Raw genomic sequence first — 25,104 nt, 5'->3', positions numbered from 1 at the left:
CAGATTAGATAAACGACACATTCATGTTAAGTAGTGAGCTTTAGAGGTGCTGTTAGCCAGTAGACAGAGCCAGGCCGCTGGTTGTTGCTTCATATTTAACAGACAGATATGAGAATGGTTTCGATCTTCTCATCTGACTCTCAGGCAAGAAAGCAAATAATCCTATTTCCCAAAATGTTAACTATTCCTTTAAGAAATTTGCCATGTGAAGACCCAAACCCAAGGATGAGAAACGTTGAAGTGTAAATTGTCACAAAGCTGTTGAAACTGTAAATATAACAAAGTCATAATTTTGTTTGATGGGTAAACTCCTTATTTCAGGGTCACTCCTCTTCTTTTCAGAGCAGCCCTTCATGTGCTTGTGTTTCTAGGTGACCCATCTGTTTGACAATGGTGGCACTGTGTTCTTTGCTATCTTCATGGCTATTTGGGGTAGGTGGAGGCTGTTTTTGTTTGTCCACTCTCCTGATTTTGAGAACACTTGTATTACATCAACTGTGCTCTCCGCTTGATACAAACCCTGCTGGAATTCAAATCTATTTATACAATAGTGTGCCAGTGCTCATGCTTCCACTGTCCACTCAACTCCTCCAAACACATTAAGCTTTTCAACTGAGAATTCAATATATCAAAACTCTGCAGTGCAAATACAGGAGATCTTCTCTTTCTAATACACTTGTCAGCCAATAAATCGTGGTCAGGTTTCTTACTCTTGCAGTGCTGTCCTGATGTAATTAGTCGGATAATTAAACATTTCTCCAGAGGGAGATGGTATCATTTGGCTGTCAGGGATGTAGAATTGCACCATGATAGCCATATATTGCAGCTATGGTGCTCATAATATCATTGTAACGTAGAGCGTGAGCGTTACTGTGCAGCATCTGGCCTAGATCCATTTATCTGCCATTGTGGTAAATAATCACCTGTGCCCAGAGGGAGCACTTGGCACATTGTGTTCTGTGTTTGGGCTAAATAAAGGCCAAGGGGAGGTTTGGAGCTGAGGGAGGTCAGACCATCCTCACTGACTGAGGTCTGTTGCTCTGAATCCTGCATGAGGGCTTTTGGCAATGTGGACCAAAGTAGCAGAGCTGCACCGCTGAGAGAGTGCACTCTAGGTCTAGTGTCTGAGTGTGTGTGAGCAAGATAGAGATCAAAAATTGGATAGCCCAAAGGACCAAATGTAAGAAACTGAAAAGACTGCTTTTCTCTTTCTTCAAACAAAAGTGGGTCATGCTATATTAAACTTCAAAATCTTTAACAGCAGCTGGAGTGGTTCTGACTGACGATTCACATTCTGGTGCTTTTTAAGGACACAATTCCTTTGTGTCTCCCACATTTATTTAGTTATTTTGTTTTGCTTTAAACGTATTAACAAAAAAAATACATGAAGCGCTACAAGTAATGATTGAAAAATGCCAGAAAATAGGAAAAAATTGTCTAAATGCGAAAGCCGAAGCTGATGTCATGGAATTACTTATTTTGTCTGACCAACAGTCAAAACGTTTAAATATTCAGTTTTCTGTGAAATATGACAAAGAAAAGTAGCCAATTCTTGTAACTGAGTAACTTAGCTTTGGACCTAAGGGATTTATTTTTCTGTCGATTGCCTAATTGATTAATTGCCTAATTGATTAATAACTAACCTTAGTTTAATCTCTCAACACAAATAACATTGTCAGATGTATAAAACATTCATGATGGACAATTACAGCTGTGTTAAAGCTGCACAGCACTGATCAAATCCTCATGTCAGTTTTCATTAGCAGTCCATCCCACTGCTACAGTATCACATGTACAGTTTATTATCTGTGTGTCTAATGAAAACTGACAAATGAGCTGAATCAGTATTATAGTGTTACAGTGTGCTGTCCATCATAGACCACACATGACTGCACTGCTCTTTTCCACTGACTCTGAGGTTCATTTGTCTCTATCTTTGCACTAATGAAAACTCTTTCACATTTACTGATTCTGATGTGTGCATGCCTTTATAAAAGCCTCGTTTTCTACTGTTATGTATCTGTGAGGAACCAGAGTACATGAAAAGTGTTGACAGAAAATAGATTACAAACATCATATCTGGTGCTGAGTGCAGCCCGAGTCTGAAACAAAGGAAATGGTGCCTCCAGACTGAATTCTGCCCACAGAAGCTTTACTTTTGAAGTCTTTCAAGATCAAATGAATCACATCTGACACAGACACGATTAGGGGGTGAAACACTGTACGAGTAAAGCTCATTTCCCATTGCCAATTTTCCTTAACTTCACCACAAAAGGAAGTAGTGTGTGAACTAATGGCTGTAATCAGTTTCCATAATGGGCCATGCGCATCACTGCAGCCTGTGTTTCACTCAGGATATCTGGTGATTGGTTCTGCTCCATTTCTACAGTGAGTGGCCCATATGATTATCATACTGTCATCATGTGTCCTACATGTCAAAGGCAACCAATAATGTGATTGATTCCTGATCTCCTCTGCAGCCACGGTATTCCTGGAGTTCTGGAAAAGGAGGAGGGCAGAACTGACTTATGACTGGGATCTCATTGATTGGGAGGAGGAAGAGGTAAGTCAGCAATATCCTCATATAGATCCGATATCATTTGATTTCCTCACAATTGTAGTCTGTGTTCATGGCATGCATCTGCTAAATTTGACCTTGCTTACATGATATTAAAAGGGGAATTATTGCTGCATCAGGGACACACAGCTACAGTTCAGTAGTTCTTACTGTAATATGTGTTGCTAATCAGGAGGAGCTGAGGCCTCAGTTCGAAGCCAAATACTCCAGGGTGGAGAGAACCAACCCCATCTCTGGGAAGCCTGAGCCTTTCCAGCCCTTCTCAGACAAACTCAGCCGGCTCATGGTGTCTGTGTCCGGAATATTCTTCATGGTAAACCCTTTGATCTTTGAATAATCTGCCCTTTTGGGATTCAGGCTCAAAATGAGCTCACCATTATTTTGTGAGCCACCTTTGGAGCAGTGTGTGTGCCAGTGGTGGCATAACGTCTCCCCCTGCTGGACAAAGAATGTAGTTAGAGGAACTAGTGGATTTAGCCTTTCTGATGGCCTAATTTCTGTTGTTTACTTATTGCATATGAATGGTGAGTTTTTTATACATAGCTTATTTTTTCTTAATCTATAGTTTTTTCCATTTTTCTGCACACTGCTTCATTATAAGATAAGCCTCCTCAGCCCAAACTGAAGTGCTCCAAAGTAGAGTGATCGTCAGACAGTTATTAAAAAACTCATTCGTCATCCCCTCTTCTCTGCTTCCTTCTCTGCTCAGATTTCCCTCGTTCTGACAGCCGTGTTCGCTGTGGTGGTTTTCCGTCTCATTGTGATGGAGAAATTTGCCTCCTTCAACTGGAAATTTGTGAAGAAGAACTGGCAGTTTGCCACCTCTGGCACTGGAGTCTGCATAAACTTTATGATCATCATGTCTCTCAATGTGGTGGGTGTCTGTTTCATGAAACATTTATTTAGAACTCTGTTCCAGGGACTATAATATCCACAGCCAGAGAGATGGTTGTTTTTTGTTTGTTTGTTTGACTTGCACTGAGATTCCTGTTTGCTTCTGTTTCTCATGATCCTCCTCAACCCTTTCCCTGTTGATGCTTATGAGTACTATTATCTTGTCAGGTGTATGAAAAGGTGGCCTATCTGCTGACTAATTTAGGTGAGCATTGTCCATATGCTGCATTCATTTATACCCTCATTATCTCTCACTTCCCAGATGGTTGGCAAAGCATTTAATATCTCCCCCTGTCCACCCCACAAATCCCTGTGTTTCTCCCCACTATAGAGCACCCACGGACGGAGTCTGAGTGGGAGAACAGCTTTGCTCTGAAAATGTTTCTGTTCCAGTTTGTAAATTTGAACAGCTCCACATTTTACATCGCTTTCTTTCTCGGAAGGTAGGCCGGCTGCCATGAGACTACAGTTCCTGTCTACAGTAAATTTAATGAGTGACTGCGCAAAGATGTTTTGTTTCAAACTCCCATGTCATGGCATCTGCCAAGATTCCCTCCCTTTCCCTCTTCACTGTACGGTTACAAAATACTGCACTGACTAGAAATGTGACTAAGCTGTGGTTTACTAGACATAATAGCAGCTTTCAGTGTCTTTTTTTTCTGTTCTGAGTTTTTCCTCAGATTGTATTTTGCAGCTAATGTTGCCAATCTCAATCTGTTCAGGTTTGCTGGCAGGCCTGGAAAATACAATAAACTCTTTAATCGATGGAGACTGGAGGAGGTGAGTGCAATTAGGCGTCACCATAAGTGGCTGATTATTGCAGCAATGACTGGGCGGATTATTGCCTTCTGTTTCAGGATATATTTAGAATTTTCAAGCAATTCATCTTTTTGATGATCCATCCGTATATTACTATGTGAACCATTAATCTCCCACATAATTACTGGGATTTTCAATTCAAATGATCAAAAAAACAGAATGGGATGAAGCGTGTCCCAGGATTCACTCGTGGCTTTGAATTATCAGGCATGAAATATGGATGTCACAGTTTTATTTAAATGTATTTTTCTCAGTGTCACCCAAGCGGCTGTTTGATTGATCTGTGCCTGCAAATGGGAGTCATCATGTTCTTCAAACAAATCTGGAACAACTTCATGGAGCTCGGTTATCCGTAAGTAATATGTTATTATGACCATTTGCTTCTTTCTCTGTGAACCATCAGAAATGTCACATTCACATCCTGTTTAATGCTGTAGATTCAAGTGATTGGCATTTTACACACCGTATGTAATTTCTGTCTAGTTTTTGTCCTTTAGGCCATTAGCATATGAAAAGGCTTTTCTCCCACAGAAACACATCAAATCCTCTTTTGTGGGGCTTCGTAAAAGGGTTCCTGCAGCACTCGTTACATTGTCAGAAATAATTGCTTTGAGTTGACAGTTAGCTGCTTCGTTCTCAGTTTGCTGCAGAACTGGTGGTCTCGTAGGAAGATAAGGAAAGGAGGTGGAGGAGGGCAGAATGTGGAGAATAAAGCCCAGCTTCCACAGTGGGACAAAGACTGGAATCTGCAGCCGATGAACGCCCATGGACTGGTGGATGAATACCTTGAAATGGGTAAAACAGTCCAGCCCTTTGAAGTGTGATATTTGACTTTGTCTAGAGAGGGAAGGAATCCGTGTAAATTTTGGCTATTAACTCAGTATTTATCATTGCTTTTGCCAGTGATGAGACAGACATCCGTTTCTTTCCTCTGCAGTTCTCCAGTTTGGCTTCACCACCATCTTTGTAGCGGCATTCCCGCTGGCGCCTCTCCTGGCTCTGCTCAACAACATCATTGAGATTCGTCTTGACGCCTACAAGTTTGTCACTCAGTGGCGGAGACCCATGCCTGCCCGAGCCACTGACATAGGTCAGTGTGATCTTCACCTCCTCAGTGTCTCTCACACAGAGCCTGTTTTATTTTTGGATCTGAGCCATTTCTTTTCCAACAGTAAAACGTTTGTGGGAACCAAATATTTTCCAAATATGGCCGAAGGCTTCTTGTGGCATGTTGCCCCATAATTAAAGGAAGAATCCATCCTGAAACATTTAGAAATGCCTCAGCTGTAATGAACACATTATGTGTCAGTCACACAGAATCAAAGAGAGGAGCCTCTAGCTTTAAGCTCACATTTACCAATTGTACAGAGACAAATCTAAGGCAGGAGAGGCAGACAGAGGATTTTCCTCCACTGACACCAACCTCAATAGACTTCATTATAATGCCACCAAGGAACAGGCTGTATTTTGAGTTCACCATTTGATTAAATGCTTGCACATTTCTTCAGAAAACAGTTATGTACTTGAATCATCTCTGGAGGCTGTTGACTCTCACTGTTGTATATTATTAACTGAAGAGAAGTAAATTAAGCAGGATGGTGGAAAGTGAGCATATCAAGACTTCCTTTTCAGTTTTTTTTTATTACTATTGCATCACCATAAAGATCAGTCATTGTCCTAACTGCCTTTCTTCATGCTGAAAACAATATTGGAAAATGTTCATTCTCCTCTGTCTTGGCTGTCAGGTATCTGGCATGGGATTCTCGAAGGTATCGGCGTGCTGGCAGTCATCACCAACGCCTTCGTCATTGCCATCACCTCAGACTATATCCCCCGCTTTGTTTATGCTTTCAAATATGGCCCATGTGTGGACAAGGGACACCACCATGAGAATGAGTAAGGACTCAAAATAATGTGTAAGCAGTGAATATATCCGGCAGAGTGGTTTCTGTTATGGTCTGATAGCGTCTCCTTTCGCTCTCAGGTGTTTGCAGGGGTATGTGAACAGCAGCCTGTCCGTGTTTGACATGGGCGAGCTGAAGAACAGCAGCCAGCCCAGATACTGCAGGTACAGAGACTACAGAGCACCGCCCTGGAGCTCAGTGCCGTATGAATTCACCCTGCAGTTCTGGCACGTCCTGGCTGCCAGGCTGGCCTTTATCATCGTCTTTGAGGTCTGTCAGCACACTGTTTCTTTTTTCTCTGTTCCTCAGCTAAAACTAAATCCTCTTATGTCTCCTCGGGTCTGTGCAACTGCAACATTTTTTTTGGAGATTCATTTTTTTTTTACTTTGAGTCCTTTAGGTGCAGGAAGTTGAAAAATTGTACTCAAAATCTACAGAACAAAACTTAAATTACATGGTGGTTCAGCCAAAAAAAAAAAAAAAAAGGCACCATGTTTCTCCCTCTTTTCTTGGAACGTTGTCAAGATTGTCCTCTGATAATGTTGCCCTGTGCATTGATTTCTGAAGAACAAGTGAGACAGTATACACCTATAAGTATACACCTATAAAACATTATGGGGCTTATACAATTCTGTATTGTGTTCCACACAGTGTTTACCCTGGCATGCTCTATAAATTATGCAGCAAATACTGGCGACTGTGTGTGAGTTCTCTGGAAGGTAACTGATAAATGATTCATGCTTTCCTCAGCACCTGGTGTTTGGCATCAAGTCCTTCATAGCGTACCTCATTCCGGACATGCCGAAGGACCTCTGCGATCGCATGAGGAGGGAAAAGTACCTGATGCAGGAGATGATGTACGAAGCAGAACTGGAGCACCTGCAGAAGGAGAGAAAGAAGAACGGACGGCGTTATCACCACGAGTGGCCTTAGCTTTACCCCGACGTCTCCACTACACGCTGCACCTCACAGCCCTCAACTCACAGGCACAACCTCCCCCCTGCCTGCTTATTTGTGCATTTTAGCTTTGAGAGTCTAGCTTCACTCAGCTGATTCTGTACACCAAAGACACCCTTATTCAGTGACCAGATCCAGATCCCCAAGCCTGTTTGGCTTCAGCCCAAGCTCCAGCCTTGACCCCTCCCTCGCCATCTGTTCCACATCCACAGTTGGAGGCTGCTCTTGGTTTCTGGCTCTGACCATCTCCACCCAGCTCCAATCCCTCACCTGGCGTCATCCAGCAGGTTGCCCTGGGGTCTGTCCTGTGTCATGGCTTCACTGGGAAAACCTGTATAATTGTAATGTTTACTATGCAGATCAAGGGCTGCAGATCACCACTGTTCACTCTTGGCGTCCATCCTGCACTCCTCTCTGTGTGGCAGCTAGCACTTCGCTTTAACTCTGCAGTCTGATGCAGCCAGTAGCATGGCCATGTATTTTTCCCCGTGAGTGTCAGCCAAGCCGCTCTTCCAGAGAGCTCCTGCGGCACTTAGCGTTTTTCTTGTTGCAAAAGTGTTTCTGGTGATGTGGCTACCAAATAAAACAGACACTGTTCTTGCAAAGCGACTGTATATTGCCCTTGAAGCATGCTGATTAATATTTGCTGCCGTTTCATGAACTGTAAAGAAAGAAATAACAAACATAAAAGCAACAGCGCTCATCGTTGAGGATGTCTCAGTACATTTGACAGAGAACTCTATGAAGTCATATAAAGTGCATGGTAATATTGTTTTGTACCTTTTGATAGATAAAGTCCTTGTCTTGATGCCTGGTTCACATGTCTCTGTGCTCAGTGCGAGCTGTGTGTTAATCTCTGTCTGTGCAACTGCTGAGCTTGACTGTCTTGAGTTGAAGAAATGTGAACTTTGTGCGATTTGATTGTGCCTAAAGTTGTGCGCACCACAATTGTGTCACCGACATCACGCGTGCCTGTCCGTGCTGCACGTGCTTTTTTTCAAGTGCAAGAAATATTCTCTCTCCTTGTTCTGTTGTCTGATCTGCTGTAAACTCTCTGAACTCTCCTGTAAGGATTTGTGTTGGATGTGAGTTACACCGCAGTACCTACTCGGGTCTCAGCTAATGGCTCTGATGCACATCCACGGTATACGTTGTAATGCGACTCCCATCAGGAACGACGTATACGCTCGCATGCAGGAGCTACAAATCTGCTCTTCCGGCTTGCGCTCACAGCCTGTTTTTCATTTGCTGTTGGAAACCCTGAAGCGTGGTTGAAACTTGGACCACTTAGGCATACCTGTGGCTTAGAGGTTCAGTTTGCAAGGAACATCCATCCACTGTTCTTCCCTCAGAAAGTACACTAACATACTTCACTTCCAGTCTTTTATTAAGCACACGGTCAGATGCGGTTTCAGCTGATTTCTGACCTCTGTCAATGCGAGCGTGAGAAATTAGGTTTTGTTAAGTGCAGAGTTGTGACACTGCCTTTTATTGTGGTGAGTTCTGGTGTCATGGATTAGAGCAGCGTGTTTTTGCCCAATGAGAACTCAGGAAAACAGGCAGCATGAGCGACACATCCATCTGCGATGCTGAGTCAGAATCATACTCATTTCCTGCTGAGATGGAAAGTTATGTGTAAAGTGAGGCATTAATGAGGGAGTTGTACTTGGTAGATGATGAAAACGTAAATGTCATGTTGATCATGTGGTGGTAAATACGATCATATATGACGGTTGAGATATGCACAGTAAAAGTGGAAGTTACACTAAGGTAACATCTAAAGGTAAAGAATATCACTACCCAGAATGCACTGCACAACACTGAGAAACTTATTCCTCATTTTTCAAGAGTTGTACATTACGTGGATTTGTTCATTTATTTATTTTTCAGTTCTTTGTATATACATTTTATGATGTATGTAATGTTTTTTATACTATTTATTTGTGCTACCAGTCTGAGTTCACCTGTTTTCACCCTCAGATAGACAAAGTATCGTCCACATTTCTCAGGTGTCCTCTGAATGTTTGCAGATGATCAACTTTTTACCATATTTTCTAAGATGCAATCAAAGGTATCCTGCTTTTTTAGAAATATATTTTTGCACTGCAGTGCATTGCATGACTATGATGCACACTCATGATTAAAAGCATGTTTAATTTTCCCTTGCATAATCCCAGTAAGTATATTAGAGTAGAGCGGAAATCATGGAATTCAGTCATGCTGTTAATCATGGGGACTTAAGACGCAGGTTGTTGGCTAAAAAATAATGATGCTTCCACGTCATAAAATTCAAGCCAGTGATTCATCATTTCATTCACAAGAGAGAGATATTTGTTTTTTAAATCTTATTCCAATATTTAGGAAACTACTCCAGGTTTTCAGAATATCTTCCCTGCTATGTGAACATTGAAAATCTATGCATGTTGTTATCCTTGAGTGCTACATTTCTTTTGAACAGGTGCAGATGTAAATGTACTGGTACATTTGTACTGTGGAGTATGCATGACCTAACACCTGCTTTGAGCAGTGCTAACTTCTGTAAAGTTGTTAACAGCGTCTTAAACATATCACTTCCCTTTTTCAGTGTTGATCATTTTTGGAGGTCGGGACAAGACATATGTTTCTTGATGTGGCAGAATTTTATACTGTAAGAGTATTTTCTAAACAATAGCTCAGACTCCAGACTGATTCATATAATCTATCCACTTGACTTAATGTCAAAGAGGTAAAACAAAACACAGACCTATTTAGTTTGAACATTCAACTGGGAATTAGAATAATATTCACCCTCTAACAGCTGAAGCGTTTAACCTAATGGGATAGGGGTACATTTTTGAATAATGACCTTGGACGTTTGACTTGCTCAGCTACTAATCATTTCCGGATGGATCTCCTTCCTGTTATCGTCTCCTCTCTGAGAGCATTAGCTCACCTTCTCACTAATACAAATGCTGCGCAGTGGTGGAAAGGTGTTTCTGATGCCTTCTGCTGTTGGCAATAGCACAATTTGGATATTGTATAATAAGTAATAATGGCATGACCTTGCACATCTCTGAAAACATAGCAGTCTAGAGGGGATTAAGCTTTCTGTTCTATGCTATGCCTCCTAATAGGATTGTGCTTGAGCAAGTGATGTACTTGACGTGGAAGCACAGTGACGCTAGACCATAGATTTAGCTGTACAATAGGATGGTATCAGTCGTGACATGAAGTGTATCAATAACATTGTTTACTTCGTTCCTGTTTACATGTAAAAACATATTGAAATGTATAAAAATAATATAACATAATTTGGATATCACTCTTTTCTGTAATAAATCATGGATTGTATCTTTTAAATCAAATCTTGTCTGTTCATTTTTGTTTCTGTTGGTAAAAATGGCAGACAGGCGGTCTCTGGGCCTGGCACATATCACTATGAGTTAAACTAAATCTGCTTATGGAACAAACCAGAGCACAGCGGAGTGCAGAAATTGTTTTCTCTTTTTTTCCCCGTTATTATCACAAACCACAAATCTTCTTGCCAGAGAGTCTTCATATAACATATTGTTAAAAAGATTGTGTTTCTCTGACAAACCCACTACTTGAGTTTTGTAGGATTTTCCCACTACGTTATGACTGTTTACTGCTGCTGCTGCTCAGCCCTCGTCTCTAACTGCTTTTCCGTTCATGTCATGTCAGTTAACACTCGCCTTCATTTTTTACAGTGAAATCTAAACACTCATGAAAAACAAGAAACAAAGTTCTGGTTTGTTTTAAGCTCTAATGACAGATGCTTAATACTTTTTTTAATTTCCTGCATTCCATCTTACTGTCGAACGTCCACACGAAGATATTTCCTTTCACCTCTTTGACCAGCAGACGTCACGTACAGGCCCAAAAAGCTGTGGTTTCACAGCAGTGCAGAAACTGATTTATGCTCTTCTATCTTGTGGTGCTGCCACACCGTATAAAAGATGATAGGTGTTCTGTGGAAAACTTTTAAGGGGATATTGAAGAAGCCCTTTTGAAGGCAAAGACCTTGCAAAAAAAAAAGAGAGTTGAACTGCTAACAACCCATAGAAACTTGGCAAGGACCCACAGCTAGACACTGATTTCTCTGTATAGGATCATGACAGAACTGCAGAACAGTTTTACTGTATCCCCTCAATCAGTCAATCACTGCTAGAGGTAATGATACACACCTGTTTTTACGATCAGTGATTAAGCAGATGATGGAAATACACACGCGCACACACACACACACACACACACAATGTTATTGTTAACGTTAAAGTTGTGAAGCACAGTCTAGTTAAACAGGAAGCACTTTTTTCACATTTGTACCTCCTAAAAAAAAGAAAGATACTCTGGTTCAGCACAATCTCTTATTTTCCAGCTGAGCTGCCTGTAGCTGCTCCAGTTGGATGTTTTGTTCGAGGCACCAAAGGTAAACCTTTGGGTCTGTCTACCAATAAAATAGAAGCAGCACTATTCACCTATTGTGCAGAGCAGTTTTCCAAAGCAGACACAATTCCAACGCAGCCTCATATATCAGTGAATTTAACCACTCCCCCTGTCGTGCAGACTGCAGACATTAGATCTAGTCTCTACAAGGACCCCCAGGTGACTGATGTTATTCACACAGCGCAGATTTACAGTACAGGTTAGGGAGGTAATCAGTGGGCCCACTGAGACTGCAGCCATAAATCCAGCAGTCCTGAGGCGTAAACATGACAAGGAGCAAAGGATGAGCAGCAGGGGCCAAAGGAGTTACAACACTGACGTCCACAAATCATCAGAGCACACAGATAGCATTGTACAACAAGCTCTTTACCTCTTTGTGTTTTCAGTGGGATCTGTTATGTAAAATTACTGTTGGTGTTAAAGACAAAGCAGGTTTCATGAAAACACTTCCCACTAATTTCATTTGAGTAGTTCTTATTAAGCCATGCTGGAGGTGGGGCTGTGGGGACAGCACTGGCAGTCCGTTGGTCAACAACTATTAGACTGTCATGACAGGGGGTTGAATCCTACTGACTTTGTTGATCTGCTTTTACTCTGCATTTACTGTTCTGAGTGAATGTCTTGACAACTTGTGGATGGCTTGTTATGAAAGTTAGTAAATATTCATGTTTCCCTCACAATGAATTGTAATGATTTTGGCGAGTTTTGGTTTATACCTGAAAACTGGATGAAATTTCAGCTGCACTTTGTGTTGCTCGTCAGCAGATGTTAACAGGCTAAATTAAGATGATAAACATCAGCATGTTAGCATTGTCTTTGTGAGCATGTTAGCATTCTGATCATCAGTATTTAGCTCAAAACACCAACATGCATAAGTACAGCCACACAGCGACATAGACAAGGCTGTGGAGTCCTTTTTAAAGGTGCTTCCCAGTTCACAGGCTGTCAGCGTAATTCTTATCAATCCACTGGGTCCAAGTTTTGACTGGCTCTTCTTATTATGTTCCGACATCAATTCATGATGAGATTTAAGCATCTGAAATGACAGCACACCTGGAAAGCCTGGTTTAAAAGGAGCATATATGCAATATTTTAAACATCCGACACCAGATACTATCATAAATTGTTGCTCTAGGTAAATACAGTAATTTAAGATTTGTGCCTATCAAATGAAGACATTATTTGAGAATCCAACTGGGCCATTTCAAGCAATGAAAATGTATTAACAGCTGGTGAAGATAGCAGTACAGAAGGCATGAAAGATGGGTGAGATCCAGATATGATGCGTGAGTAACGGTGACGGATGAATTGACCCGAGTAAAGCTTCCTGCACTGAGACGCAGCAGCCTCGAATTACTTTGCAGAGCCGGATGGATGAAAGAACTGACACCTGAGCATGGGGTCAATTTGATTCATTCTACACAAACTAGACATAATCTACTATGAGTTTACTTTGTAAATTTCATGCTATTTTTCCTCTTTATGCAGGCTGCTGCAGAGTAAAGACCTGCGAGCTGATCCAACATCCAGCATCTCATCCTCACACTTGCTGGTTTATATTCGTGTTCTGCAGCACAAATTAATCTGTAAATAATTTTTTTTGTTAGTTGAGGTGCTGACAGTCCTGATAGGTCACTGTTGTAAAATACTGACAACCATAGTGCTGAATGTGAATATTGAACTGGTTTACATGCTCATCGGTATCCTCAGTTTAAATGATGAATTGTGTAGAGATCCCCTGAAAACAACAAACAATCCAGGGAAACCTGGGTACAGCAGGATCTGCTGAGAACTGGGAATCATTATTCAAAACAGCAACAAAACACTTGCTATGCTAAGTCAAAATACTTGCTCAAGGGCTGAAAAAGGTTGCACGCACGGGAAGAAGACATCACGAGAGCAGACAGCATAGCACAAAACAGTATGAGGAGAAGAGTGAGGAGGCTGAACGACAGAATCCTGGGACGTGAACAACAGTTACAAAGTTTTAACAAACACTGTTTTCTACAAACAGTCCTTCTGCGTGTATCTACTGTCAGTGGAAGAGCAGAGTCAGAGTCTAAGTCTGGTAGCGGCTGCATGTCAGGATTATGGACTGATTAAAAAAATGAACTGCTGATGTGCTGGCAGTGGAGGGAGTCCAGAGAGTTGGTGTCAAGGCTGAGGGCAGATGTTATTAGTCATCAACACTGCTCCCTTTAATAACACTGGCAGGGGTATGATGGGAAAAATTCACTCCTTTTCCCCCTTTGGATACACATCTGTAACCTTCAGTGGGTTTGTTTCCTCTGGATTTGATGCTCAGCCTTTCCAGAAGGTTTGTGACCTTATTGCTTTTAAACATTGTTGAGCACATGGGCTTATCAAAGCGTCGTCGTTCAGCTGTTGTCTATATGTGTGGGAGAAACACAGATAGCACAAAATGATGCGTCTTGTGGAAGTATTACATTATGGTCTAGTGAGGCTCCTGACAGTGGAATAATTACATCCTTGGCTTCACTGAATTTGTTGATGCATGTATTTTTAATTTTGTAAATTTTTGTCAAATTCATCTTTATATTAACTTCGAACATTTCCAGGCAGAAAAAAAACGAATGGTCACCATTCGTATAAGAGTCTGTCACTTTGTGTATTGCAGGTGTTTTCATACCACTCACAGATTCAACATGCACTTTATAACATTTGTATTATTGAAATAACAAAACTAGAGGATTGTTCAGCGGTTTGTGCTCTCTGGGTGTTTTTTTCTTTTTTTTAATGAGTGTTGATTGGTTATATGTAAATGTCTAAATGCCTTTAAGAGCCTGTTGTGACGAAGAGCTACATGGATTAACCCAGCTTCACGGCTGATAGCTGGCCAAAAACTTCTCTCATGTGAATTATTAAATCTAAATTATTCTTCTGGTTGTGATGAGCACAAGGTCATTAAGATTCACTATGAGTCAGTCTCTGCTGCCTCCCACACAGCCTGCAGGCACTCAGCCCTCTTGCTCTCTCAGATCAGCACTGAGAGGAAACCCATCACCACCATCTGAAAGGCATCTGTCCAAACTACAGCCTTCAGTCCCCCGTGTACACACACACACACACACACACACACACAGTATACAGTACAGGATCAACAAGAACATCCCTTGCAACTCCACTAAATTATATTTGTTGTTGCATCTGTTGCTACATCTGCCTTCAGACCAGCTTTGCCCTGCAGTAACCCGCTCTGTCTTGGTCCGTTTATTCTATCAGTGTTTATGTTGAGAGACACTGTATTTGTTCAGGTGTGTGACTTATGAAGAAACAGAATAAGGCTGCATGCTGGGAAGCCTCAAACTGCCTTTGCCTGTATCGTTCATTCAGCAGTGCAACGGTAGTTTTCAAACAAACGACCTTTTTTCTAAAAGGCTTCACTCTGGTGACCCAAAGTTAGTGGGGTAAATACAAAACACATGCATTTACTGGGTTTCCCACTCTTCTAAAGTGCAATCGTTAAATATTTCCATCACTTCATACTGAATGTTGTGACTGCACTGTTCCACAGATGCCATGACACAGACTTTTTTTTTTTTAAGCGCTGACCCCTTGGTGACACCTCTAAAATCTCTCATGAACTACTGTTGAGGCCTGACTCAGACGTTAAAAGATAAATGAAATAGAAAGTGTTGAAAAGGTTGAACTCAGTCAGCAGAGAAAATATCAGCTTCAGTTCAAGGTCCAGAGGTAAAGATTTCATTTCAATAACACTGAAAAAAATGTTTTAAAGCTGCAATAATTATATTTTTTATAACTAATATCAATTCATGTCTTATATATTAACAATAGATCTGTTTTCATGGGACTCTACAGATCCTCTCAGCTCTAAGGAGCATTTTAACGTCTTTCAGTGCATTGTTTTGGTTTTGTGACCCACAACAGTGCTGTTTTGGGTGAGTCCTGCCGCTCTCATTAGACAGCTGTTTTTAGACAAAAGCTCTGATAAGCTCATTGTACACTGCACGTCCGGCACAAAACAGAAGCCAGACAAAGATAGCGACTAGCTGGTGAGCACAGTGGGGCATATTTTCATGGTGGACCTGATATATTTTGGGGACTTTCCCTCAGGAGATGTTGGAGACCAAATGTAGTGGTAAAAATCGTATATAAGTAAAAGAGAGTGAATATTGGACTTTCACTCATCAGGAGGACAGAAACACAACTCAAAATGAATGATTATGTTACTCAGTGTCTACTGGATGTGTATTGTTGTATGTCAGTGATGTGTTTACACCTGCTCCGCTGCCACCAAACAAAAAGATGATTGCCTCCTTGTTTGTTATACAAGAAGAGTTGAATCGAGGACAATTGGACTTGATTTTAGATTCTTGTTCCAACCTCTTGTAACTGCCTTTCTCTATTTAGTGCTACCTGTTTATATTTTTGCCTGTCTGCTTGAACTCTTAGTTCTGTTTGCCTCTGCTTAGCTCTTACCAACCCATAAACCCTGTTTTTATCCCCCTGCGCTAATCTGCTTGTTGGTCTCAATCGAGGAAGGTGAGAGAATGAACATGCAGCAAATCCAGTCAGTAACAATGTGACCAAATACTTTCTGTACTCTCCATTCCTCTATATTATGGAAAATAGTCGGGTCGGTCACATATTATTTTGTAAAAATCTGTGTTTCTCATCTACCATGTTTTGCAGCGACAAAAGCACCCCCCCCCCCCCCCCCCCCCCCCCCCCCCCCCCCCCCCCACAGCTCCAGATACAGCACAGAATATGGATGGATGGATCAAACGAAACCAGCAGTTTCCAGCCCCGTGTTTACAGCCTGCCATATGTTTCCAGTTTGTGTGAGTCCTGCTGACATACTGAGAGCCGTATCTGAGACCACCTAGTGATGATGTAATTATCCAAGACAGGATGTGCAATAGAGGGGATCATATCCCAGGGGACTCTCCCTCGCTGCAGTAATGTAATCACCTGACTGAAGTCATCAGAGTGAGCTCTAACTACTCTACCCCAACTCTCACAGTCTGGGAATGCAATAGAAATGCATCAGCCGCCCTCCTGCACTCTCTTAACACTCACTATATCTGCTGTTTAAAGCTACATATATCAAAACCTCATTCCTGTGTGCTCCCAGGCCTTTAATTGCATTATCAATAGGGAAATTCTTATTGTTTTGTTCTGTTATGTGATCAGGGTTAGTCAGCCTGGTTTTGTGTTATGCAAAAATCATTATATAACGTTCAAAGGCAATATAATAATATGTTATTTTACATGAAATTTCAAATTCTATATTATTTCAATGGTCAACATTTGGAGAATTTCAAAAACTTGTATCTTAACTTGCAAATTTGCTGATGAAGACTTCTGTTGGACTCGCCTTCCAGGACATGAGACTTGTCTTGTCCCAAAAAAGGCTACTTTAATTTGTCTTTTTTTTTTTTATACACTGACTTACATAAATCAAAATTTTATAAAAGCTCAGAAAATGTTCCTGCTAAGAGAAATACAAAGAACAAAGAAGACATAAAATGCAAATTGATAGAACCTAATATTTCTCTTACAATGACTGACAAGCTACATAAGTTACTGATAAAGTCTAATGCTGTTAAACAAACAAAACACAATGGAATGAAATAAGTCTGTCCTGAAATGGGGCTGGATGAGAAAGACAAAATAATAATTTTAAGTCAAACTGTGAATTTATATCGTGAATCCTGCTTCATTATATAGTCGAAAATATGTTGGCCTATATACAGTAGCCTACATATAATCTCATATGAATGATAAGGGGGCCAATAATAGGCCTAGTGTAAATGTATATACTTAGTCCCAATGTTTGGTGTGACTGTTGTTGGACAGCAGCCTCATGGCTCTGCACTGACGCTGTGTGGTTGGGGGCCACCAGGGGCCCTCTTTACTTGAACAGGCGGTCTGTGCCTTTTAGGTGACGGGGAGCTGTGTAACATGAGTCGGGATGAAAACTGTGCGCTGGATCCAGCTCCCAGTACAGATGCTGGTCGTCAAAGAGAGAGAGGAGGTGCATGATGGATCCCGTCCCACTGCTGCTCATCACAGTCGCATCTTTGCCGTTTTGCTCGGCAGTGTACACCGGACCCCTCCAGCCGGAGATCACCAATGGCACTTTCCACCACTTCTTTGTCCCGGACGGGGACTACGAAGAGACCGAAGACCCGGAGCAGTGCCAGATGTTGTTTAAATTCTCGGATGTGTATCCATGTGGCGCCTCCGAGGAGCGGGACTCCGTGGTGCGGGACGACTTCGTCATCACTAAGCTGCAGGCGGAGGACGCGGCGCGGCTGCTGGAGGGCATCGGCCGGGCCGTGGCGCACGACCTGGACGGAGAGGACAGCTACGGGAAGTTCCTCCGGCGGGAGATCTCCCAGATCAGCGAGGCGTTTTCAAACGTGGACAAGTCTCTGCTGGAGCTGGAGGTGAAGTTCAAACAAAGTCAAGAAACTGAGCTGAGAGAGGAGCAGCAGCTGAACGGCCATGTAGTGAAGCAAGTGGGAGACATCAGGGACGCCCTGAGGGAAACTACGGACATCTCCCTGGGACTGAAAGACAGACATGAGCTGCTCACCCTCATTATTCGCAGTCACGGCACCAGACTGAGCCGCCTGAAGACCGAGTATCTTAACTTTGGCTCATAGTGGGGTTGAAGCAGCTTAGTGTGTGTGTGTGTGTGTGTGTGTGAGAGAGAGAGAGAGAGAGATATAGAGAGGACCCTCCAGTTCAACAAACGACTGGAAAGTTCATTGTGGCTTATGAATACCCATCCTAAGTATTTGAATATATCCGGCCTCGGAGAACTTGTGCCATTAAAGGGAGCTCTAACAAAAACATCAACACATTCCTCTGAGTCAGGAGGGGAAAAGGAAATGTGAACATAAATTATGTCTGGAGGAGCCTTCTGTGCCACTTCTGAGGAAGGCTCTTTATTCAGCAGAAAGTAGGCTATGAAAATATAAAGTTGGATTTATTGGCTTCTGGATCAATAAACCAGCAAACTTTCTGTGTGTATGTTTTAAATGATGATGTTTACAATTTTAGGTTATTATAACTCAGCAAATAAAAACGTAATTTTCATCACGTATCTGAACTTTGCGTTTTTCTTTCAAAGCAAGACCAAATATTCTTCACTGTCTTCTATCAACGATTTTGCTTTTGATGTGTTTTCTGTCGGTGTACGCTACAACAGTCACACAGTGTTGTATTGTAAAACCACCTCCATCCTTTGAGGCTTGAAGTTTATATAAACATAAAACCTTTGAAATCTGAACGTTTGATCTTCGGCAGTTGAAAGCGACCCTCCTCCCCTTGTCTTGTCTTTGCATCACCAAGTTTATTTTTTGGCACTACAAGTGGCAGATTTGACTGTACCTTCCACCGGCCCTGGCTAATTGGCTTCTGAAGTCTGTCAGTGCCTCCCACTTCCATCTGGAAATCATCTCCTCAAGTATGAAATATGGTTTGTCTGAAGGCAGCCACTGTCATTATCATCTATTCTTTTCTCTCTCAGTCTTTTGAGTTCATGGTTGATAGGAAATGAGTTGTTTTGGATGGTACCAATTTTTCTAAAAATAGACTTATAACTGACACATAGCTTGTTTAAATCTCTATCGAAATGCTCTGGTTTTGTGTTGATATAGCACATCTCATTTCAGAGACGCTGTTTATGGGAGGAAAATAGTTTTGAATTCCTGAAAGAAGTTAACTCTGCCCTCCAGGATCTCACACGCAGAGAATAATCTACTTGCAGTGCCTTGAATTTAATGTTTTGAATACCTTTGGTATTTCTCATCTGTTTATTTTCTGTCTTTAACTACCGTTTTAAATCTTCTTCTAGCCATCTCCCGCCTCAGCCACGAAGTTACTGCCATAAGCGTGCCAACTTTTTACAGAGATAATGTCTCTGCAGATGTGAGGGAGCCAGATGGGCGGCCATGGGCGCAACTGGGTGTGATTTCCTCTGTCTGGTTTTCCTCACAGTCCAGCTTCCCCTGGAGGACCCCTTTTTAAAAACAGCTCTCTGTAGCTCAGCAGAGCGCTGAGCTACAGCTCCTTGTGCAGCTCCTTGTGCAGAGAAACCCTATATGTCTATATGGCTCTTAATTTTCAGGGGCACTGCACAGGGCTCAGAAGATTTGATTAAAAGATTTGGTTAAAATTTCCACTGTGTAAATAAAGGTAGAGTGGGGCACAAAGGCTCTAAACAAGCCACCCATCATACTTCATTTGTCTTTTTTTTGCTTAAATCATTGATTCCACCTATAGAAAAATATCTTTTTTGTAGATTAGTTTCAGGTCCTCAGTGCTTAAAAGCAGGAAGGCCTGAGTGTTGAGCCTGCTGTTAGAAGAATGTATTCTCCTCTGACATATTCTAAGGACAAACAAAGAAAGGTCAGGAATGCAGACCAGAGTTGACCTGAGAACAGAGTGATCCTTCTTCGTGCAGAGCACAAAGCCCCAAAACCACATGCCTCTGCAGCATTGTTATTATTAGAAAGATGAGAGTACTAGTACTAGTCCTACTGTAATTATCACTGCAATGAATACTACCACCTACCACCGCTACTAATAGTATTACACTCCTTCAGCTACATCTGCCACTGAAACCTTTTTTTTTATTTTAAAGTCCTTGTTTTAGGAAAAGACAGACACTGGTCTTTGTTCACACTTTAATGAGAACAACATGACTCTGACAGAATCATTTTAACCACTTACAAGGTTTTTTCAGGAGGTTTCTTAGTCTTCATCAGGGGCTCAAATCCATGGCAACAGAGTTTTTTTTTGCAAAGTTTTGCATTGCATTTGAATGGACCAATTCCAAGTCCATCCACTGATGAAGACCATGAGATGAGGTTGAAAGCTATAGAAAAAGCTAGCAAGTGAACCTTTTGATACGTTTGAAGAATAAACTTTCATGCCAAGTGTAGAATGAATCTTTAACAAATGTTACTGAAATAACAAGACAAAATGTAAGTCTAACAGACAGTCTCATATTCACTCAGACACAGTGGCTGAGAAGCATTTTTTAGTAAAAGTTGAAATAATGTACCACAGTGTAGAAATGCAAGTAAAGGAACTGCATTCAAAAATACATTAAAATATACTCAAAGTACCACCAAAAATACTCATTTTCCAGAATTACCCATTTTAGAATATATATAGACATATATATATCTATATATACACATTTTGAATTTATAATTTGATAGAGCGGCATGAAAAATATGTACTTAATGAAGTGTTACAGTCAAAACATGCTCTGACTTCATAAGATTAAATGTGTTAACTTGGTCAGAATATGTGGAGTAATTAGACAGCAACAATGTTACATTACTTCTTAATCCTGTGAGCACATATAGGACGCGTAGGATTTTCTCCTCATTAAACTTGTGGTGCAGCTGTTCTGTTACCAGAGAGAGTTTTCAGTTCAATGCAAGGACCATGTAGCACTGTGAAAGGAGCCATTCTTTGCAATGAGTTTATATGAATTTTACTGCACTTAAGTAAAGAACTGCTTGTTCCCCTGCTGCAGTTTGTTCAGCTCATACACGAGCAATCGACAAGAGTGGGTTACTGCTGCACTAAAACAATATAACTGTCAGAGATACTCATCTTCCAGCTTGTCAGAAAGTGCAGATAATCTTATTCTCTGTGTTTTTAATATTCTGCGTACCATTTATTATCTCATGAACTTATAACTGCTCCAGTGGCCAACACAGTTTAGCAACAAGGATTCCTCTCAGAGCTAACAGCTGCATATAATAACAACTCTATGAAGATATCCAATAGAATTTGAATAATACAATAGTGAAGAGAGGATGCTGAGGAGCGGGGAAACCTCAGGAAACGAGTGAAGCCAGCATTTCAATTGGATGACAGAAAGGTTTCATTTCTCGTAAAAGTTGTGGGAAAGTAATTACAACTCACAGCGGCTGGTATGTATGTTGTCAATGGAAAACAAGAAACTGTTCATTAAATACAAGTGTAAATCTGTGCAGTTGTCAATATGTTGGTGAAGTATGTGATCCTAGAGCTTTTGATGAAGTTATCTGGATTTCCTTTTTTTTTTTATGGATCATTGATGTTTATAAAAGGGAGTTTTATTTCAGCAGACAGTTACTTCACGTTTTCTGTTCTATATTTATTTGGATGGTTTTTTTAATCAGTTTTGGTCACTGACTCAAGCTTTGGCCACTGACGTTGGCATGTTTAAATGTTCAGAAGTGGCTGCATAAAACAGACGCCAGTAACACTAACAGCTGTGCTGTTTAAAAGTGATGTAGTAAAGGTTTTGACTCCATTAGCTGCCTCTCAGCCTGCTGACATACCAATAAACTCATGTCATCATGCAAGAGGACAGACAACCACAAAGACATTTATATGTATCTGCCTAGTGTGTTACACAAGTAACAAGTTTGTTTTGCATGGCTGTTTTATTTTTCAAAAATATTTTGATGGGGGTAAGACCTCAAGAACAACAAAACATTTCCCTCAAACACAGTTTGGTCTTAGTGCTCATATTTTTCCTTGGATAAACACAAATGCATCTGCATACATACAATTTAAAAAGTACATGTACATATCTTGTTTTGAATGGGTACATAATGATACACAATTGCCCTTTGAAATGTGACAGTACACATCCATAGATTGATCTTCAATACAGATTTCAAAGTTGTGCTATGGGTCTTCTGCCAGTGTTTCTTTTTTCTCTTTTTTTCTTCTCAAACTAGCAGATTTTACAGGAAGAAAATTTGTATAACTATTCTCCTCTTGAAGAGCAAGCAATAACACTGAACAGTTCATTCATAAAGAGGGACAGAAAAAAAGCACCGGAGGAACTGAAATCCTCTTCAGTCAAATGTCACCTCTTTTTCATTTTCACGTGCACAGCCAGTGTCCTGTGCTTTCTCTGTGCCGAGCCGTGTGAAGGCTCTCTCTGCTCTGAGTCCCTGGGTAAAACTGTCTCTGGAACAGGGCTCATCACTGTTTCAGGATGAGACAGGTGTCTGTTAGATGTGCGGCGGCCTGTCAGACACAGCCGTTCTCCTGCCTGGGCTTGTGCACCACAGGGCTGTGTGGAGGGTAGAGGGAAGGAGCGAGTGTGCACAGGAAACCAGCCAGCAACGTAAGGCCCAGTCCACCCCACGCACAAAACATAGACCAGCCATAACCATGGCTGATGTCCTCGGGTATGCCGAACATGTAGCGGGGATAGCGGGACAGTTCAAAGTTGATCCCGGCCACACATGTGCAGAGAGAGATTATGCAGCATGTCCCTGCCAGGGAGGAAGAGAAAAGCCCATCAGACATCACAGCAACCCAATTTCATCTCCTCTGATGCATCATTTCACCAGCTTTTCATTGATAAAGACCCTACCGCCCCTCTGTGGTGATTCAGGGTAGTGCTCTTTATGTAAACTACATCTTACCTCCCATGAGGAAGAGCAGTCCAGCGACATACTGCATCAGATCATGCTCCTTACAGCAGCCCAGCACACCTATGATCCAGCCGAACAGGATGATGGATATGGCCATGCCTACGAAGCTCGCAGTCATCCTCTGGAGGTCTGCAAAAGCGCACAACACGAGTGACAGCGTTTGTTGGGGGGTGATGCCAAGTTTTTATTAATTAATTCATCAGATTATGAAAGAAAAATGAGGGAGGACTCACGGAGTGCGTGCCACTCATCCTGCCTTATTGTCTTCGTCAGATTGATTGGCAGATTTCTGGGGAGCGCTGATGATGAGTAGTAGTATTTTATTGGTGTGCAGCGCGGAACCAATCCTGTGGATGTAAACAACGCAGAGAGGGTGTCACATAAGCACTGAGATCAGATGAAGAGGATATCACAAGGCTCTCTGCCCCCCCCCCCCCCCCCCCACTCCCTCCCAAAAAAAGCACCCAACCCCCTTCCACCACCACCCACCCATCCACCCACACCATTGTGGAGTATCTTATTGTACGCATCTCTAGGCTTCTGTTACTACAGCTTGCCCTTTTGTGCTGGGAAGGAACACGGCACATCGATTGTGTTGTAACTGTACTCCGTGTTATGCTGCGTAGGCCTTCAGGGTCTGTGCGCAGCATCAGCACCTTGGATAGCGCATTCGTGCACAAAGTATTTACAGGCAGCGCCTCGCACAACAACACTAATGTCCAAAATAAACACAATATAACACAATTATGACCCCCTCCCCCCCGACAAAAAAACAAAACAAAAAACAAACCTTTAAAGATCAAATCCTCTGTCTCCAAGTCAAATCCCTCCCGGTGGCACTTTCTCCACAGTCCGGTGATGGTGGAGTTGAATTGCCGACTGCAGAGGGACTCCATGGCCGAGGCAGGAGGCAAGAAGTGCCGCTTGGCCCGCAGCAGCAGCTCGCCGCTGACACTGGAGCCCTTCCTCTCCACATTTTTCTCCTTTGGCAACATACGAAGCGGGAGGTTGTTGTTGGAGATGTATATGTAGCCGGGGTCGTTTCTTTTGTTTGAATAATTCTTGCAGCGCTCCCGGTGCCTCCTCGCGTCGGTCTCATACCAGTTGTCAGTGCTGATCGCGATCGCGATCAGCCCCAAAGCGCAAAATGCCAAGAAGAGACCTGCCACGGTTAAAGTCCTCATCGCAGCCATGTTCCATGCGTGTCTCGCCTCAGCGCCGTGATAATTCCACGGGACAGCAGGACTCCGCTCCTGGCTGCTGCTGTCAGTGTCTGAGGTGGGGAGGAAATTGAGCAATACAATCAAATCTGAGACGCAGATAAACCCCCGAAGCCCTCATTTCTTTGATTTCTCAACCATCGGCGAAAAGAGCCAAATTCCGAGGCGGAGGATAAATAAATGTGGGCCTCGATGAGCTATTTTGGATGCCTCCTCTATGCCTCTGAACTCAGTCTAGCCTAGATACTGGCCAGTCCAACATTTCTTTTCCAGTAGATGGAGACAGAGTAAATATTTGAGCGCACAACAAGCCCCAGGCCTGCTCTCACTGTGCTGTAGATTATGATCTGTATGAAAAGATTGCCAAAGTCTGACAGAGGCCAACTAGAGGAAGTAAACTCCTTTTCTTTTTTTTCTTTTTTTTTTTTCTTTTTTTTTTTTTGTTGAAAAGACCATCTCCTGTATCAATTCAGCTGCTGCTGTCTAGAATATTCAGTTATGAAACACTGAAAGAGAGACCAGACTAAACTTCACCGAAAGCCTCATCTTCTCCCTCTGGTGTTCAGGAAACAGTTTCATCACACCCAGCAGGTTGTCTCTGGTAACTTTCCATCGCAACAGAGCCAAAACTACAGCGCCATACTGCTTGGTTGATGTGAAACCACAATCTAACAGCATCATGCAGGACATAAGTGTTAGTTGCTAGCTCTGTAATATCAAGGACAGACGCATGTCTCTGAATCTAGGTTGTATTCCATATATCCATATATCTTCTGGGGGGAAATATACAAGATAAACAAGTTACAGGCGACGTGGCTCCAGACGTTTGTTTT

The 25,104-nt window shown here is 42.0% G+C and overlaps 3 protein-coding genes across 9 annotated transcripts in view; 2 read left to right on the top strand and 1 right to left on the bottom strand.

The window, feature by feature from the left end:
* ano3 (anoctamin 3) overlaps positions 1-10,490 on the top strand; it is a 39,614-nt gene extending 29,124 nt beyond the window's left edge. For all 7 annotated transcript variants that reach the window (XM_071496723.1, XM_071496715.1, XM_071496738.1 and 4 more), the window contains 13 exons: positions 372-432; positions 2,481-2,563; positions 2,751-2,891; positions 3,288-3,452; positions 3,641-3,677; positions 3,804-3,915; positions 4,195-4,252; positions 4,546-4,643; positions 4,932-5,086; positions 5,229-5,381; positions 6,037-6,187; positions 6,276-6,465; positions 6,946-10,490. In XM_071496723.1, coding sequence (XP_071352824.1) covers positions 372-432; positions 2,481-2,563; positions 2,751-2,891; positions 3,288-3,452; positions 3,641-3,677; positions 3,804-3,915; positions 4,195-4,252; positions 4,546-4,643; positions 4,932-5,086; positions 5,229-5,381; positions 6,037-6,187; positions 6,276-6,465; positions 6,946-7,128 — 1,587 coding nt within the window. In that variant the 3' untranslated portion in view covers positions 7,129-10,490. The remainder of the gene's footprint in view (positions 1-371; positions 433-2,480; positions 2,564-2,750; positions 2,892-3,287; positions 3,453-3,640; positions 3,678-3,803; positions 3,916-4,194; positions 4,253-4,545; positions 4,644-4,931; positions 5,087-5,228; positions 5,382-6,036; positions 6,188-6,275; positions 6,466-6,945) is intronic.
* A 7,086-nt stretch (positions 10,491-17,576) lies between these two features.
* On the top strand, positions 17,577-18,687 carry fibina (fin bud initiation factor a). The gene has a single exon (XM_071496705.1). It carries the CDS (start codon positions 17,622-17,624, stop codon positions 18,249-18,251), a length of 630 nt encoding a protein of 209 aa, XP_071352806.1. The 5' UTR covers positions 17,577-17,621; the 3' UTR covers positions 18,252-18,687.
* A 3,337-nt stretch (positions 18,688-22,024) lies between these two features.
* On the bottom strand, positions 22,025-24,528 carry tmem276a (transmembrane protein 276a). The gene is made up of 4 exons (XM_071496693.1): positions 23,842-24,528; positions 23,285-23,398; positions 23,043-23,180; positions 22,025-22,889 (listed from the first exon to the last, which is right to left on the bottom strand). The coding sequence occupies exons 1-4, from the start codon at positions 24,242-24,244 to the stop codon at positions 22,642-22,644; spliced, it is 903 nt and encodes a 300-aa protein (XP_071352794.1). The 5' UTR covers positions 24,245-24,528; the 3' UTR covers positions 22,025-22,641.
* Between the last annotated feature and the right edge of the window lie 576 nt (positions 24,529-25,104).

The sequence above is a fragment of the Trachinotus anak genome, unplaced genomic scaffold, assembly GCF_046630095.1.
Source record: "Trachinotus anak isolate AG129_WGS33_773 ecotype Australia unplaced genomic scaffold, CSIRO_AGI_Tana_v1 ptg000002l, whole genome shotgun sequence".
Lineage (NCBI taxonomy): Eukaryota > Metazoa > Chordata > Actinopteri > Carangiformes > Carangidae > Trachinotus > Trachinotus anak.
This window is presented reverse-complemented; position numbering and strand designations above follow the sequence as displayed.